This window comes from Solanum tuberosum, unplaced genomic scaffold, assembly GCF_000226075.1.
Source record: "Solanum tuberosum cultivar DM 1-3 516 R44 unplaced genomic scaffold, SolTub_3.0 scf00201, whole genome shotgun sequence".
Taxonomy (NCBI): domain Eukaryota; kingdom Viridiplantae; phylum Streptophyta; class Magnoliopsida; order Solanales; family Solanaceae; genus Solanum; species Solanum tuberosum.
This window is the reverse complement of record NW_006239126.1, coordinates 626,778-642,780: the sequence shown is the minus strand read 5'-3', so window position 1 is coordinate 642,780 and position 16,003 is coordinate 626,778. Positions and strand designations below refer to the sequence as shown.

Here is a 16,003-nt window from a genome sequence, read left to right as displayed (position 1 = left end):
ATTGAATATTAAGATACTCAACTACTATTCGTCTGGCTATATGTTTGTAGATGACACCTAAGATACAAAGTAATTGTGGTTCGAATGTCTAAATGAAATTTACGAACAAGTTCAATTCTGTCTAATAAAATTCACTACTGTTTTCTCAGCTTCATAGGATTTCGTATTAAAATTGGGATCTGCTTGGTAATGTTGATAGGGATCCCATAGAATTCATTAGTAGACTTAAGATTAGGAACCTGAATGTAGATGTTGTGGGCATAGTATAAACCAGGTGGTTACTGAAGACAACATTCAGAAATGTACTAGTTGAGTAACACTGGTGTTCACTTTTGTCTGTGTACAGTTTAAGCACTTTCTTGGTGCTATTAAGTGATAATTTTTTTGCTTTTACCTGATCCAACATACATAATAATCTATTCTGTTTTTCTATCTGAAGTACTAGGCAGGTCTATATGACTTGTAAGTAAGACTTATAGGGTTGGGATGTTGTAATTCAAAGAGGTTTTTTCTGTTAGTGCTACACTCAAGACGACGTTAGACTGAAAAAGGAGGACTAGTATGGTAGTTTTGACTGAATTCACCAATTAATAGAAATTGCAGGTTATTTTGTGTGCTATATTAGAGGACTATTGCTTATTTCAATTGAATAATTACCTTACACAATGAACCATAATATTGGCTTAGAAATATCAAAATTATTGTAGCTCATCATCGTAGATTTTGTTTAACTGTTGATTAAGTTGGAATAGTTCTCTAGTATTTTCAAGGGGAAGTAGTAATTGAGTTGCTATTTAGAGAACAAGCTGGAGATTTGATGTGAAACAAATATGATTCTGTTGACAAATATGTTACTATTGCAATAGAACTTAACCTACCTTTTTCTTCTTTCACTTTCACAGCTTGTTTGGATGGTTGTTACCTATTATATTGTATTGTGTTGTTAGTTTAAATACAATGTTTTATCCTTCAAATTGGTAATGTATAGCATAATGTTACGAAGGAGCAGGATACAATCTCTCCAAACATTGTATTCATCAAAATAGTACATCAATACAAATGCAATATAATATGATACATTATAAAACAATATGTAACGACTATCCAAACAAGGTGGCATTTGTTTCTTAGTCCACAGTTAGATACAAGTCAGATGAACTTTGGGAAGTTGGAGTACAATATGAGGTTGAACTACGACTGCAGGAGAGGTAGTCTTCCTCTTTGCTCAGTGTACACCAATGATCAATTTTTGACAATTGATCTGGTACTGAACTTGGAAGTGGCTGTGAACGAAGAATTTCCAGAATATTCTCTGCTTTTCCGAGAAGTAAGATGGCAGAACGGACACCTTTTGATCTCTCCTTAATGGTGCCATGGTGGCATTGCATAACTCTTTGTAGGTTGGTAAGACAAGCGCCTGTTATGTCCGTGATCATGGTTGACAATTTATCAAACATGATTTTGCTGTTCTCAAACTCTATGCTATCAGAGCTTACCAAAAGAGTTTGACAGATTCTGTACATACTGTTGGCTGCCAACATATTGATAGGCCATTTTGAAGGTGATTCCTTTGGACAAACAGTCGAATCTTTCTTCCTGAATTCGATGAATCTCTGCTTTGCTTTCTCAGAGAGACCTTCAAGCATGTCTTTGGAATTTTGTCCTTCAGTGGCTGTCTTCTGGAGATCCACATCCAGCCACTTGTAACATAGATCAACATCTAACCACACTAATTCTGCTGCCCGCCCGCCTGATATTTGCGAGGTCTTTTCTTGCATCCAGGTTATCTTCCGCTACTTTGATGTACATGAGACCTTCATTCACACACCCGATGAGTTCCTTGATTGAATGAAAGTCGATGTTTGGAAGTGCAATTGCTATGCTTGTTAGTGTCACTACAGGGAGAGCCCAGCAATTAGGAGGATCTTCCTAGTTAAGCGAAGGAATGTGAGCACTATCAAATTCATGCACTCCTCTGAATCCAGGTGATTGATTTCAGTTTCTCCAGAAGTCGTAGAAGATGTTTAAGCTGCTTCTTTTCCCCTATCCCAATCCAATGATCTACCAGATCACTGTTGCTTTGCATCATCAAATCAATTAAAGCTTCCTCTCCTTCAAGGTGTAAAGCATAGCAGCTAAGATCTGGTTTTGAACTGGTTTGGGACCTCAATCCTGTATCGAGACTCGACACCATACTGTTGCATTTTAGCATCTTGATTGCTTTCCGACAGTATATCAGTGACTGGCTTACAGAGAAAATGGAAACGAGCTGGACTAGCTTACTAAGTGACACCATCATAATTTGCACCAAAATACATAAATCAAGAAGTTTGTTCTTTGATTTATGAGCAAATTTTCTACCATGCCGACCACAATATCTGAAATCCAATGGGCATTCTTTCCACTGAAGCAGGATACGGATCCAATAGTTCTCCACTTTGAACAACTTGACTTTGCAGGCATTATTTGCTTTTTTGGGGCAGTCAAAATTTATGGCTCTGAACCATCTAGAAGCTGGTGCAACAGCTCCTACTCCTATTGCCACTGTGTGAGTTACAAGAATCAAGGTTGTGGACCACTTGTATTCAGAGTCTCCACTACAAAAGTTGAAGCTCTTATGGAGGATGTATGACCTAAACATGGCATCAGCATAAATTCCTGTGCTCATAAGGCAAAAAACTACAGAAGCAGTGCATGTTACTAAGCGCCCCCCAACCAAATGAGGGCAGGACGTATAGGCCATGGTCCAAAATTTCATCAATTCGTACTTAAGTTTCTCAGTTGTGCATGTATCCATGATGTTGCATTCTTTGTTTGCTAACTTGTACTTCTTTTTATATTTCAGGTCCAAATAATGCTTTGTAGTTGGTATTGTCACAGCTGAGGAGATCAGTAGTAGAAGCAAAACAAGCATGAGAAACATGAAGGCTATATGCTCTTTGAAGAAAACATAGATTACACCAGTAGCTAATTGTATGCCAATATTCACAATGGCTGTGATAACGAAAATTCCCAAAGCCATTATGTTCATCAACAGCTCTTTATTCTCCACGAGACCTAAAGAAGGCATGAAATTAGCAATTACCGTACAGATTAGAGCAGCACTGCTAAGTTTTGTCAACTGATCTTGTTGATGAGGCATGGATGTATTTAGATCAACAGACAACTTGGTGGCAACAGCTAGTAGCGTCAAGGTTGTAGCGTTGAGAGAGAAGAAGCTGCAAGGAAACCAGAATTTTCTGTGGCGCAGTCCATGAAAAGCATCCATTGCCATCCCCAGTGCACAAGCTGCAGAAGCTGCTGCTACATAGACACCAATCCATGGCATTGGCTGGCTGAATTCTGAGTCATTCAAGTTTCCATCTATGGTGCAACGTATCTTCCCCATCATGCTTCAGTCTCTTCACCGGCTATCTCTTGCTTAAAGCTGAAATCTTTGTCTATGGTAGAGGTTCTATACTCCCTATTTGATATATTTCCTTTGAGTATTGTCTAGGTTGTTCTTTTTGGTACAACCATATCTATTTGTTTCATTCACTATGTTTCAAGCTATTTCCAAGATTTACTCTTTCTAATAAACATCTTCACTATCATTTGAGCTATTTACTTGCTTTGGTCATAGATGAATTCGCACATTAAAGGCTGTTTAGAATGTCAGCAAGTCGAGATGAATCAGGACTTTGACATGAGTTTTTTAGTGAAACATAGTGGGATATGATAGAATTTTTAAGGTTTTCTTTGAACCTCATATCTGACTGTTTCTCAGGTGGTTGCTAAGATTGTCTGCTAGTCTAGGTAGACAATACTTAAAAAATAAATTGTTGACTATGTTAATTAACTAAGTTGATAGGTCCAAAACTGACCAGTGTTTATGTAGAAAATAATATTTCTCTGTAGAATCTTACTGCATTACTGTCGCTTGTTTTCAAAGGTATTATAAAACAGAAATTATAACCAAGGAGACTTTGAACTGTTATATTATTATCTTTGGATTGTGGAAATTAGTGCCGGTCAAGTTCTCCCATATCTAATTTTCTTCTTTTTTTTTCCATTTTCCAAACCAATCCCCAACCACCCCTGCAAAAAAAAAAAAAAAAAAACTGTCCAGGGAAATGGGTTGACTTTTCAGTTCACATCTTCCTTGATCTTCCGGAAACAGTCTCTCTATCCCCTCAAAGGTAGGGGTAAGACATAACAACATGTTAGCAAAAAATAAGAATCCACTGTGTAGTTCAACAATAACATACCCAGTATAGTGGATGTGGGGAAGGTACAAGACCTTACCCCTACCTCGAAGGTAGAGAAGTTGTTTCCGATAGACCCTCGACTCAAGGAAAAACAATCCAAAGCAGTCCCGAACATGAAGTAACGGAAGTAGAAGAAACAATAGATAGGAATAGAACAGAAACTACAACAATCCACTGTAGAGTTCATGGAGTAATATATTAGATCATCTAAACTATTACAGCTGAATTTGTCTCAAGTAAACATCAGAGAACTGTAAGCTAGATATCCACAGAGAAGCATTGGGATCATCGAGTGCTATTAGTGCGCTCACTGTGCTGACTTTGGTTCTATTTCCAGATCTGTTAAATGAAAAGCAAGTGGTGAATCCACTGAATTAGTTAGTAATATTATCTTTAACATTTGGGACAAATAAGTTATAAAACATGCTATACATATTCTTAAGTCACTATTCTATTATCTGATAAGAAGATCTCTGAGGTATTCTTTATCGGTTAGATGAAGTCTACCTTTCAAAACATCAGAATTGCAACACTTGTTCAACTAGGTAGAATTAATCACTTTAGAAGCATAAAAATGCAGTTAATCAGTAATTGGAAAGTAAGCCTAGAGAGTCCGTTTGGAAATACTTGAACGTAATATTCGCAAGCAAGTCACATATAGTCATACATATGCTTGTTCCTGCCAATGGAAGTTCAAGAAAAACTACTTGGAAAACTAAAATCTTCATTAAGTTAAATTATTCTAAGACATGCATAGTTTGATAAATACCATGGTAGTTATGGAAGTACTGGTTATGTATACATTGCTACTCATATGATAGCTCATGGATATGTAACTTACCATCTGAATATGATTAGGTATATAGCTCAGATATGTATTTCACTGTTGAAAGGGATGACAGGAACAAGGTTTGTTGGCTGGCGTACTGTAAGGTTCCACTGATCAATATAAGCTGATTGATCAGTGATGTGAGGCCAAAAATACATATTTTTAATCATTATTTACCTAATATTTATTATTTATATTTGTCCTTTTTGAGCATGAATTTTATGAATTGTGCTTAATAGTGTATTTTATTTGTAGGATTAAATTGATGAAAAAATGAAGAAGTTTGGAGCTAAAACGAATTAAATATGAAATGTTGAAGAAGGAAATCAAGCAGACAACTTAATGGATTAAATTTAATATAATAATGTATAAAATATAAAGTTGCAAAGTTCAAATAGGAAAAGAGAATGCTTCCACGTGGCAGCAGTGGAACACCTTCAGATTGTTGAAGTCGTGCAGAATTGAGGCGGTTGGACAGTTCACGCGTACAACTAGGAAACCCAATTCCGTTTGATTTTGGGTTCCTTATTTGATTTGGACTCAATTATTTTATTACCTCTATAAATAGTTCATAGAAATAATTATTTTAGAGAGGAGGCAGAGGTGAAGACCAATTAGAGGGTATCAAAGTATAAAGTCGTCAATACTTTTTAGGGTTTTCTTTTCTTCTTCTTTCTCTTCTTAGAGATTAGTGGCTAAGCCCTAGTTCTGGGTTGTAGCTACGAATTGAATGTTGATTATTTAAGGTTATTGAATTAATTCTTGGTTGTCTTTATAAATTACTTCTATATTCTTGTTTTAGTATTTTATATTTGATCACCATAAGATAAATATATTGTCTAAATCTTAAAATCGAGAGAGGAGGAATTAGATAGACCAGAGAATATAGAGAGCTCGATCGACCCATTTGATTGAGGTGATTTGTGTTTAGGAGTGACGCCCGGACGAACAACTTGCTTGGTTACGAAATAAGATGAAATATAAATGCTCGCCAGTTAGTCTATTTATCCCCGCTCAACGATGTAGTTAGATAACTAACTGGAGTAGGCGACTAGAGGTGTGTAGCCCGACTCCTACAATTAACCCTATAAACCATTAACTTGACAACTAAAATTAGTTCTAAGCCAAAAATATGATACATGAAATCCAATACATGCTGCAGCCCTGAGATTTTCCAACTATTGTAAGTAATTTTATTATTTTGTTCTTGCATTCTTCTCTTTTGGTTCTCTTATATAAGTAATTAGATCGGTATAATTTAGTAAAAATAGTTAATTGACAAGTCCTTTGGGTTCGATAATCTGATTCTTTTAAGAGCCACTATATTACTTGCGCGACTGCGTACACTTTCGTGTGCAATTGGGAGCAACAATCAGCATTTATATTTGGAAGTTCATGATGTTGAATTATCTTCAAGATCTCTTCGGTTTTACCAACTAATAAAGCTGCTCTGTGCACACTTTTTTCCCTCTCCTCAATGGCACCAGAATTACAAGCCATAGTGATAGCTCGTGGCAGATTAGTGAAGCAAGCACTTAGTATATCTGCTATTGTAATGGATAATCTCTCGAATAGTTTTTCATCAACCAAGTCATTGTGTCCTTCACTATGAAGCAACAGCAAGATAGCCTTCCCAATTTTCCCAAGTTATTGCTCACTTTGAAATAACTTTATATATACCGTATATGCAGTTGAATATGTCCGAAGTTTATACATTTTTACATGAAAATTAGGGGTAAATGACTTAAAATTTTATATAAAAATGGTTGAACTTTATCATATGAAACTTTACGAAGTTATTCCAAAAATAAGTAGACATGCAAATTTATAAGAAAACAAATTAGGATCTATGAAAATTATTCAGTAAGCAAATCAGCCCAAGCCCAAGAAAGTCTTGGGCTAATTGAAACCAAGTGAGGCCTTCTTTGAATAATTTTTAGAAATCTCACTACTTTATGACTTAATTATGTGACTTTTCGTGAGTTTTTAAAATTATCATTCATGTTAGATTTTGGTCTCTACATACATGTACCCGTGCGTGTCCAGATACAATGTATCTCGAATACATCAAGTCAAAATTAGGTGTAATTTATTCTAGATACACTATATCCAGTTGAGTTCACATATATATGACTCTCTCGCTAAGCCTCTTTCCTATATCACTCGCCTCCCTCCAATCTCGTGCATCTCTCTCCTATTCCACTTGCCTCTCTCCTTCTCTTGTGGTTGCTTCCTCCCTATGATTGTTATTTTAGAGTATCTATATTTGGTAGCAAAAATACATGTATCTAAGTTTATCCGACTTGAATTTCGGTACAAAATTATGAATTAGTGATATAAAATGTAATTATTTTAAACTATAGGGAGAATTAATAAATATTATGGTTGGAATGTTTGTGTAATTCGGTAGTTTTGCCTAATTCATGCTGCACATATCAAACTCTTTCATATTAGCTCAGCCCAATCCAAGAAAGTCTTGGGCTAATTGATTGTTAAGAAACCAATTTTTTAGGCCCTTTTTGGTCTTTATTTTGGCCCAAAAAGCACAAGCAGAAAAGAGCAAGTTAATTGGAAAGTGATGGTACCAATTTTGCCGTGACGAAATCAGAAATTTTATTAAGACTGTTCAAGATTGAATATATATGTATGAAAAATATTGACCTATATAGTTTTCTATATACATAGTACAACTTTTTGGTGAAGTGTATTCGACTGGCCACCCTTCACTATATATATATGGCTACGTAACTGTAAATTTGGAAAATACATTACTTTTTTTAAAAAATTATACCAAAATTTGGTATAAATAAATAAGTGTTGGGCAGATGAGCACATGATACTCAGAGTTCAAGAAGCACTGAATAAAGTGAAAAAAGCAATCCTAGGAAATTAAATAAGTTTTACGCAATAAAATACACAACAAAAAATATATTTAATCTTTATATTTCTTATAAACTTAAGTAAGTATATGGTGTATATTCAATTTGTACACTATATACTTAATAAACATCAACCGCGACTATAAGCTTTTTTTGTTTGTTTCCAATTCGATGTTTAGAGTCTGTATTAGAGTTAGACTAAATTCGAATCATGCTTCGGGGATGACACTCTCAACAAGATTTTTTCTATACTCAAGGCTCGAACCCGATACCTTTACTGTACGGCTACAAGCTACTATAAGCTAGACGGGTGAACGTTTTTTTTTAACCGGCTAGCTAAGAATGCTACTCCCTTCTGTTTAAGTTTATTTGGTCTATTTTAATTTAACACGAAGTTTAAGAGAATATATATAACTTTTGAATTTTGTGGTTTTAATTAATTAAAAAATGTCAAATGTACCAAAATATCCTCTAATTTCATGATTGTAAACATGTAATCATGCGAAAGTTGAAATTAAAGAATTGCTTAAAAAGAAAAAGAATAATTCTTTTTCAAATAAACTAAAAAAAATAGGTAAACATATTGAAACAAATTGAATAATTTTTTTTTTTCTGAATCAATCATATTATACATGGCCTAATGAGTTCTTTATACATAAAGGCTGACAGATAAATATTAGAAGGGACCATCACGTGGTCTTATTTTTAATGCTTTTCACTATGCCTTTATATAATTAGTACCTTATGGTAAATATTTATTCGCATCGAATGTTAGGATAGAGTCAACATTTTGATTGAATTTGACAATATTCATTAATTTTGGCACATATTTTATATGTACACACACATTAATACAACAAGCTCAAACCAAATTCAGATTTTTGTTTATGTTAGTTTGATCTATTTGTCGACGTTAATTAAGATCACCATAATATAAGCTCAAACTAGGTTACTCCTAATTGTTTTTACTAAGAGATTCTCCATGTTTAAAATTTAAACTCGAAATTTCTGATTAAGTGCGGAAAAATCGCAACTTTTCCAATGTGTATATACACATTAATTCAAAAACCTCAAACTATACAAAATACTAGTAGTAGTTATTAGAATGCATATAAATTATTAAATTGCAAGAAGAATATTGACAAACATGCTTTAAAATAATGATCTTTTGTGGTCCTATGCTTCTATGTGACAAAAACAATGATCATTGAACTCACCACTAAGGTTACAAAATCAAAAACCAATTTGCACTGAGAATTCACAACTGGCACAAATCTATGGCTAGTTTTTGATTTTGTAGGAGAAAAAAAAAAGTAAAAAAGGGAGTTGTTGTTGTGTGAAGGGGTGTGGGTGCGGGGGGGGGGGGGGGGGGGGTAAAGAAAAAAAAAACACAATTAAAGAATTAAATTCAAGTGGGGTTTATTTTTGGGAGGACCCTCTCTCTGTCTCTTGTCAAGTTTTTAAAGATTATATATATATATATAATGGCGAAGTCAGAATTTTGATCAAGGGGTGTCAAAATATAAAGTAGCAAAATTTCATAGGAATCGAAGAGTGTCAACATGTAATATATATATAAACTCCTTTCCGTCCCTCTAGCTTTGCTTTGTTATTACACAATAGTGGTTAAATGATCGATAAAATTTAATCTTGAATTTTTTTCGGTACATTGAAAAATACTATGTAGGCTACTTAAAAGTCGTTCATAAGTTATAAGCTATAATATCGTTTGACTCAGTTGAGAAAAAACTTTCATCTCGTTAATTACATTTTTTCATATTGTCAATTCTTTTTTATGTGTGTAAAATCTTCATTCACTAAAAAAATCTGTACATTTGTTCGTCTCTTTCCAATTATAAATAATAATCGTCTTCTTTATTTTCAACAAGTACTTAAAATCTTCAATAACAATAACTAAAAAGTTTGTTTAACACTCAACAACTCTATAACAAAACTTTAGGTAAATAAATTTATTTTTCCTGAGTCATTCTTCTCTGAATAATATTTAAATGTTTTTTTACAGTAATAATTTAATGATAATATTAATATTCTTTTGTAACAAATGTTATGCCTCGAATACTATATTGGAATATAAAATTTATCCATTATGTCATTATCAACTTTATTTATATGATTGAAATTAGTAGTCATTTCACTCTAAATGGTCCCCAAATTTGTGTCGTAAAGTTGATAAAAGAGTAATGAAGATAACCCCATATCCATACGTATAAATAAAGCATAGTATCTAAACAAAAACAAATTTTAATTTAAAGCCACTCTATCTCCTTCATTCAATGCTCATTATACCTTTCCCATCCCTTTTTTCTCATCTCACTTTGACATTCAACAACATATACATATAGTAATATTAAAACCTTTGAATCAGCCACTATCTTTTTATATGATTATGTTGTTCAGCTCAGCTTGTACACAGTTCCATTAATTATATGTGATATTTGTTATAGCTCACCGGTATAAGTATATACTGAGTTTATCAATTATATGCTTAGTTTGATTACATGTGATTTCTGCTGTCTCTCACCAGCACAGGCACAATCAAGTTTATCCATCACTTTGCTTAATTCAATTAATTACACGTAATACATGTTATCTTTTACCAGCACATGTATGTACTGAATTTATCAACCATTACACTTAGCTCGACTAACTACACGTGATACTTACTAATATGCTATCTCTCACCAATATAGATATGTAATTATGTACTGAGTTTCTCAACGACTTTGCTTAGTTCTCCTAATTACATGTGATAACTGCTATTTCTCACTAATACTATCGAGTTTAGCAACCGCTACATTGAATTTGACTAATTACGCGTGATACATGATATTCCTTACCAGCACATGTATGTACCGAGTTCATCAACCACTATGCTTAACTCGACTAATTGCACGTAATACCTACCATTTCTCACCAACACCTGTACTATCGAGTTTATCAACCTTAACTCAACTAATTACACATGATACATGCTATTTCTCACCAACACAGATACATACCAAGTTTATCAACCACTACACTTAGTCCAACTTATTACACGTGATACCTGCTATCTCTCACCAACACAGATACATATTAGGTTTATCAACCACCATTTTTATTGATGTTGTCCATATGTATGTGTGTGACGATGAATACTATGAGATTTTAGGCCCTAAAAGACAAACTAAAACCACAAAATATTACTACTACCAAGACCCACCCTGATTTTACCATATGGCTGCAAGTGCAACTACTACTACTTCTACTTCTACTTCTACAAATCTCAAATTCCAAATCCAACCCATTAAACCCAAACGCCGACGTTGCCGTGAAACCACCATTACTACTTCTACTAACCCTTCACATTATTCGCCCACCAACTGTTCGACACAATGCCTCAACCAAACTCGTAAAGTTGATACACCCACTATTGTCTCACCGGACAACTCATGGTGTTGTCCTGCTTCTAAATCACCCTCGCCGTCGCCGTCGCCGTCGCCGCCGCAACCCATTTCCTCCTGTTCCTCCTCGATTTCGGATAATACCAAGATCCGATACTCGCCGACGACGTTCCCTCGAGTAATGGAATCTATCGGTACCCTTTACGGCGGCGGTGGAGGAGGTGGTACTCCGATCCCAAATAACAACACCCACGAAGGATTTCCGTCGTCTTTTAGTAAATTCAACTCAGCGCTTACTGCGGGGTTGCTGAACCCAATGTCACCGCCACCTTCTATGGATAAGACTCGTTCGAGTCCGACCCTTTTCGAAATGATGGCGAATGAACCTGAATGTATTACGAGATCGACAATTAACACACCCATTTCGAATGGATGCTCAAATCAGAAGCCGGCTTCGTTTGTTCCACTGGACAAACAGGCGTTAATGCAACAGCGACTTTTGGATCTTTTAGCTTGTAGAAGCCCAGGGAATCAGTTTAATGATTCGAGTTCGAGTGATGTGAAGTTAACATTGAGTTCTAAGGATGGTTTGAGTGTTGCTATGAATGTTCATAGGCAGATCTTGGTGGTTCATAGTCGTTTTTTCGCTGTGAAGTTGTCGGAGAAATGGGTAAAGCAACAAAGAAATTCAAGTCCTTACATTGTTGAGATTGCGGATTGTGATGATATTGAAGTGTATATTGAGACTTTGAGATTGATGTATTGCAAGGATTTGAGGAGAAGGCTCATGAAGGTAGATGTTTCCAAAGTCCTTGGGATCTTAAAGGTAATGCCTATGCATCTAAATTTACTTTTTTTGTGTTGTATAATTGCCTAGTAACGGAATTGTGCGACAATGTGTTCTTTTTAAAGTAAATTGTGATTGAATTATGAAATAGAGGATTCACATAGCCGACCTAACTGATTTGGAATTGACTCCTGGTTGATTATTGTTGAAATCACATTGCTAGATAGATGTGTGACCTCAAATTAAGTATATGTTTGCTCAATTTTGAACTGTGAATAGAAGTTAGGTGTCAAAGTTATCGTCTTTGTTCATTAGCCCATGCATATATGTTTGTGTCCAAAAGTTAATTCATGTGGCTGCATCTGTATTGCTTGCAAATATATTGCAATGTGCTTTGTGATGGAATAGTTGATTTTCTGTGCTACTTTATTTTAGGATATTGAAATCTTTTAGAGATGGTCTAGTCTTTATGCTCAGACCCATAGGGTGAATAGAAATGTGCAATTGTATTTTACCTTAGCCGATTATATTGTTTTATAGGTTTCTGCTGCAATTGGGTTCGATGCGGGGGTGTTATCGTGCCTGGAGTACTTGGAAGCTGCTCCTTGGGCTGAGGATGAAGAAGAAAAGGTAGCTTCACTGTTGTTTGAGCTTCGGCTTGAAGGAGTAGGTGCTGGGGAAGTTTTAAGGAGGGTATCTCTTGATGTTGCATCGGGAACAGAGAGTGGAAATGGGAATGAGGAAGTGCTTCTCAAGCTATTGCATGTGGTTCTTGAAGGGAAAGATGAGAAGGCGAGACGAGAGATGAAAGGCTTAGTATCCAAAATGTTGCATGAGAATTCATCTCATAACGATTTGAGGAAGGAGTCATTGTATTCAGCTTGCAATGCATGCCTGCAATTGCTCCGCCACCATTTTTTACGGGCAGCAGATGCAGACATGATGGATGTGGGTCAGATTGCACGACAGGCTGATAATCTACATTGGATTTTGGATATCTTGATTGATCGACAGATAGCTGAAGATTTTTTGAGGACTTGGGCTTCTCAGTCTGAATTATCTGAGGCACATTCTAAGGTGCCTGCACTCCATAGGTATGAGGTTAGTAGAGTCACGGCTAGACTGTTTGTTGGTATTGGTAAAGGGCAATTACTAGCTTCCAAGGATGCTAGGTGCTCTCTTTTGCAGACATGGTTAGTGCCTTTCTATGAGGATTTTGGATGGATGAGGAGGGCATCAAGAGGTCTTGATCGGCATTTAATTGAGGATGGTCTCAGCAATACTATTCTGACCCTACCAATGGCGTTGCAGCAAGATATTCTGATGTCTTGGTTTGATCGGTTTTTGAACTCCGGAGATGACTGTCCAAATATCCAGAGGGGATTTGAAATTTGGTGGAGAAGGTCTTTCTGGAGGCGAAATGGTGAGCCTGAACGCCCTCGTCAAATGCGTGTCATGACTGCAACAATTGAGAACTCTTGAGACTTAACCTGTGAATGAGATGAGGTCGACAACCACTCTGTGATTGTCTTGTTTCAACTCTTGCTATTCCTCATCCCTCATCTTATACCAATTTTTATTGTTTTTAATACGGAAGAACACTTTTTTTTTCAGTTTAGGTGTCATGTGATATGAGAATTTTTTTCTTTCTGATCCCATGTAGAACTCTCCTGTCTGTGACTGAATTTCCTGAATTAGTGGTTTTATCACCAAGGGTCATCCTACTTAAAAGTTGTGCGACTTCCTGAATGCTTAAATTCTGTGACAGGGAGAATTCATATCCTCAGTATAACAAGATATGGATGATCAATTCAAGCAAGTTGACAATTTAGGTTATTTGAGACATAAGGGCGATAGTCCATCTGATCTCTCACTTTGGGAAGTGCAACAGTAATGCTAGTGAGTGTCACTAGGCCTAAGGTCCAGTAGTTTGAAGGTTCTACTGAATGCAGTACTGGAACTTGGTGGCAGTAAATATCTGCCACCCCAGAAAAGCTGCTAAACTTTCTTAACAAATTAACCAGTTGTTTTGGCTGTCGTTTCCTTGCTGTGTTTATAGTCAGTTTGCATTACCAGATATGTTCTTAAAAGATTCTTTCAGGAAGTTCTTCTTCGCCTTCTAGTAACAGAACATAGTGGTGCAATTCAGTCTCTCTTCTGTGTTCTGGTTCTGATTGATGATAGTTTGGGCCCTGAAGTTGACACAAAAACATCAAGTTGAAGGAAACAACTGAGACAAACCGCACAAATTTGCTCGTTGACACAACCAGAATCTGACTTCTTATGCAGAAGGCAAGAATTAAGTTTCTTGTACCTAGAAGATATTTTCTAAATTTTGTTCCCCTGATGTTTAAAGACAATGGTCTTTCCTTCCACTCAATCAGCTTTCGGATCCACTAGTGTTCGACTTTAAAGAAATTAGCATTGGCATTGCCTGTTTTGTTGGAACACTTGAAGCTTATACAGATAAACCATCTGAGTGCTGGAGCAAAAGTACTCACTACCACCCCAATAGACTGAACAATAAGAATTAAGCTTGTTGTCCATTTGTATGTTGAACTATTTGGGAAATATGGAGGTGAATTATATATTCTTATAAGAGCTTCCATCAAAATTAGAGATGCCAACACACAGATTGTCCCTGAAGTCGAAAAGGTTACAGAACGTGCCATCACAAATTGAGGGTTACTAGTTTCGACCATCATCCAACGCTTCTCCACAGTGTCTCTCAGTCTATCGATGGACAACCTTCCGAATGCTAGTGCATCATTCCTCAAGGTAATTTGATATGCTTCTTTATAGTTAAGTTCAGGAATTTTTTTGGTGGTTGCAAGTGTTAAAGAGGAGAAACTCAGTACCAATATCAGAAGAAACATGAGGAATATAGTTGCTATAAATTCATATTTCAGGTTAACAATCAAACCAGTATGTATTTCAATGCATAGATTGACAATGATTGTGATTACCAGGATGTCCAGAGCTACAACGTTCGACAAAATTTCTTTGTTACTCGTGGCTCCTATTGATGGCATGAAGTTACCTATTACAACACACATGAAAGCAGTGCTGGCCAGTTTGGAAAGCTGGTCAGTATGACCTGGCATCGGTTCAGATATATCGACAGGCAACTTCATTGCTACAGCTAACACTGTAAGAGAAGCAGCATTCAGAGCAAAGAATTTGCATGGGAACCAAAGTCTCTTTAAGCGGAAGGCTTGGAAAGCATCAGCAGCCATAGCAAGGATACAAAGTAGAGATGCTGCTGCTACATAGATACCGATCATTGGCATTGGGCTACTGAATGATTCGCTGTAGCATCTTTTGTTACATGCGTTGGTGATGATATGGCAATAAGGATTATCACACGACGCCTCATTCATGTTCACCATGACTCCTATTTCCCTTGTGGATGCTAAATTCAGGAGCAAGAATATGAAGAGCTACATCAAATGGTTTATCTGTATTTTTAGCCTTGTGATTTGAAACCAACATGGAAGGATGACTGAGCTTTCAATTGAATTAAATGATTGACAATTTGATGTAAAGTGACACTAGACTTTTCCACAAAGAGAGCACCACAAATCACTATGTTCAGTGTTTTCTCTATGCTTTCCTTCTAATGATTGTTACTACTCCCTCTGTTTCAATTCAATTGTCTGGTTTTGACTTGACACGAAGTTTAAGATACTAAAAGAAAAATTTTGAATCTTGAGATCATTAACTAAAGATACGTAGATGTAGTAACATGTATTTTAATCTTGTAATATGTCCTGCGGAAAGTTCAAATTAAAGTGTTGTTGAAAGGGAAAAAGACATCTCTTTTTTAAACTAGTAAAACAAACAAATTGAGTATATCT

General features: G+C 35.8%; 3 protein-coding genes and 1 long non-coding RNA gene across 4 annotated transcripts; 1 reads left to right on the top strand and 3 right to left on the bottom strand.

Moving 5' to 3' along the window:
* Nucleotides 1–1,963: 1,963 nt before the first annotated feature.
* On the bottom strand, nt 1,964–3,388 carry LOC107062132 (uncharacterized). The gene has a single exon (XM_015312410.1). The coding sequence runs from the start codon at nt 3,386–3,388 to the stop codon at nt 1,964–1,966; it is 1,425 nt and encodes a 474-aa protein (XP_015167896.1).
* Nucleotides 3,389–4,378: 990 nt separating this feature from the next.
* On the bottom strand, nt 4,379–5,206 carry LOC107062138 (uncharacterized). Its single transcript, XR_001474443.1, has 2 exons — nt 5,089–5,206; nt 4,379–4,586 (listed from the first exon to the last, which is right to left on the bottom strand). It is a non-coding gene; the product is annotated as an uncharacterized lncRNA (long non-coding RNA).
* Nucleotides 5,207–11,080: 5,874 nt separating this feature from the next.
* On the top strand, nt 11,081–15,740 carry LOC102601854 (BTB/POZ domain-containing protein At1g63850-like). Its single transcript, XM_006355406.2, has 3 exons — nt 11,081–12,185; nt 12,687–14,924; nt 15,116–15,740. Exons 1-2 carry the CDS (start codon nt 11,193–11,195, stop codon nt 13,626–13,628), a joined length of 1,935 nt encoding a protein of 644 aa, XP_006355468.1. The 5' UTR covers nt 11,081–11,192; the 3' UTR covers nt 13,629–14,924; nt 15,116–15,740.
* LOC107062131 (uncharacterized) lies at nt 14,543–15,535 on the bottom strand. The gene has a single exon (XM_015312409.1). The coding sequence runs from the start codon at nt 15,533–15,535 to the stop codon at nt 14,543–14,545; it is 993 nt and encodes a 330-aa protein (XP_015167895.1).
* Nucleotides 15,741–16,003: the final 263 nt, after the last annotated feature.

Coding starts and splice junctions, on each gene's coding strand:
- LOC107062132 (XM_015312410.1), bottom strand. CDS start 3,388: ATGGGGAAGATACGTTGCACCATAGATGGAAACTTGAATGACTCAGAA.
- LOC102601854 (XM_006355406.2), top strand. CDS start 11,193: ATGGCTGCAAGTGCAACTACTACTACTTCTACTTCTACTTCTACAAAT. Junction 12,186..12,686: donor AAGTCCTTGGGATCTTAAAG/GTAATGCCTATG, acceptor ATTGTTTTATAG/GTTTCTGCTGCAATTGGGTT.
- LOC107062131 (XM_015312409.1), bottom strand. CDS start 15,535: ATGGTGAACATGAATGAGGCGTCGTGTGATAATCCTTATTGCCATATC.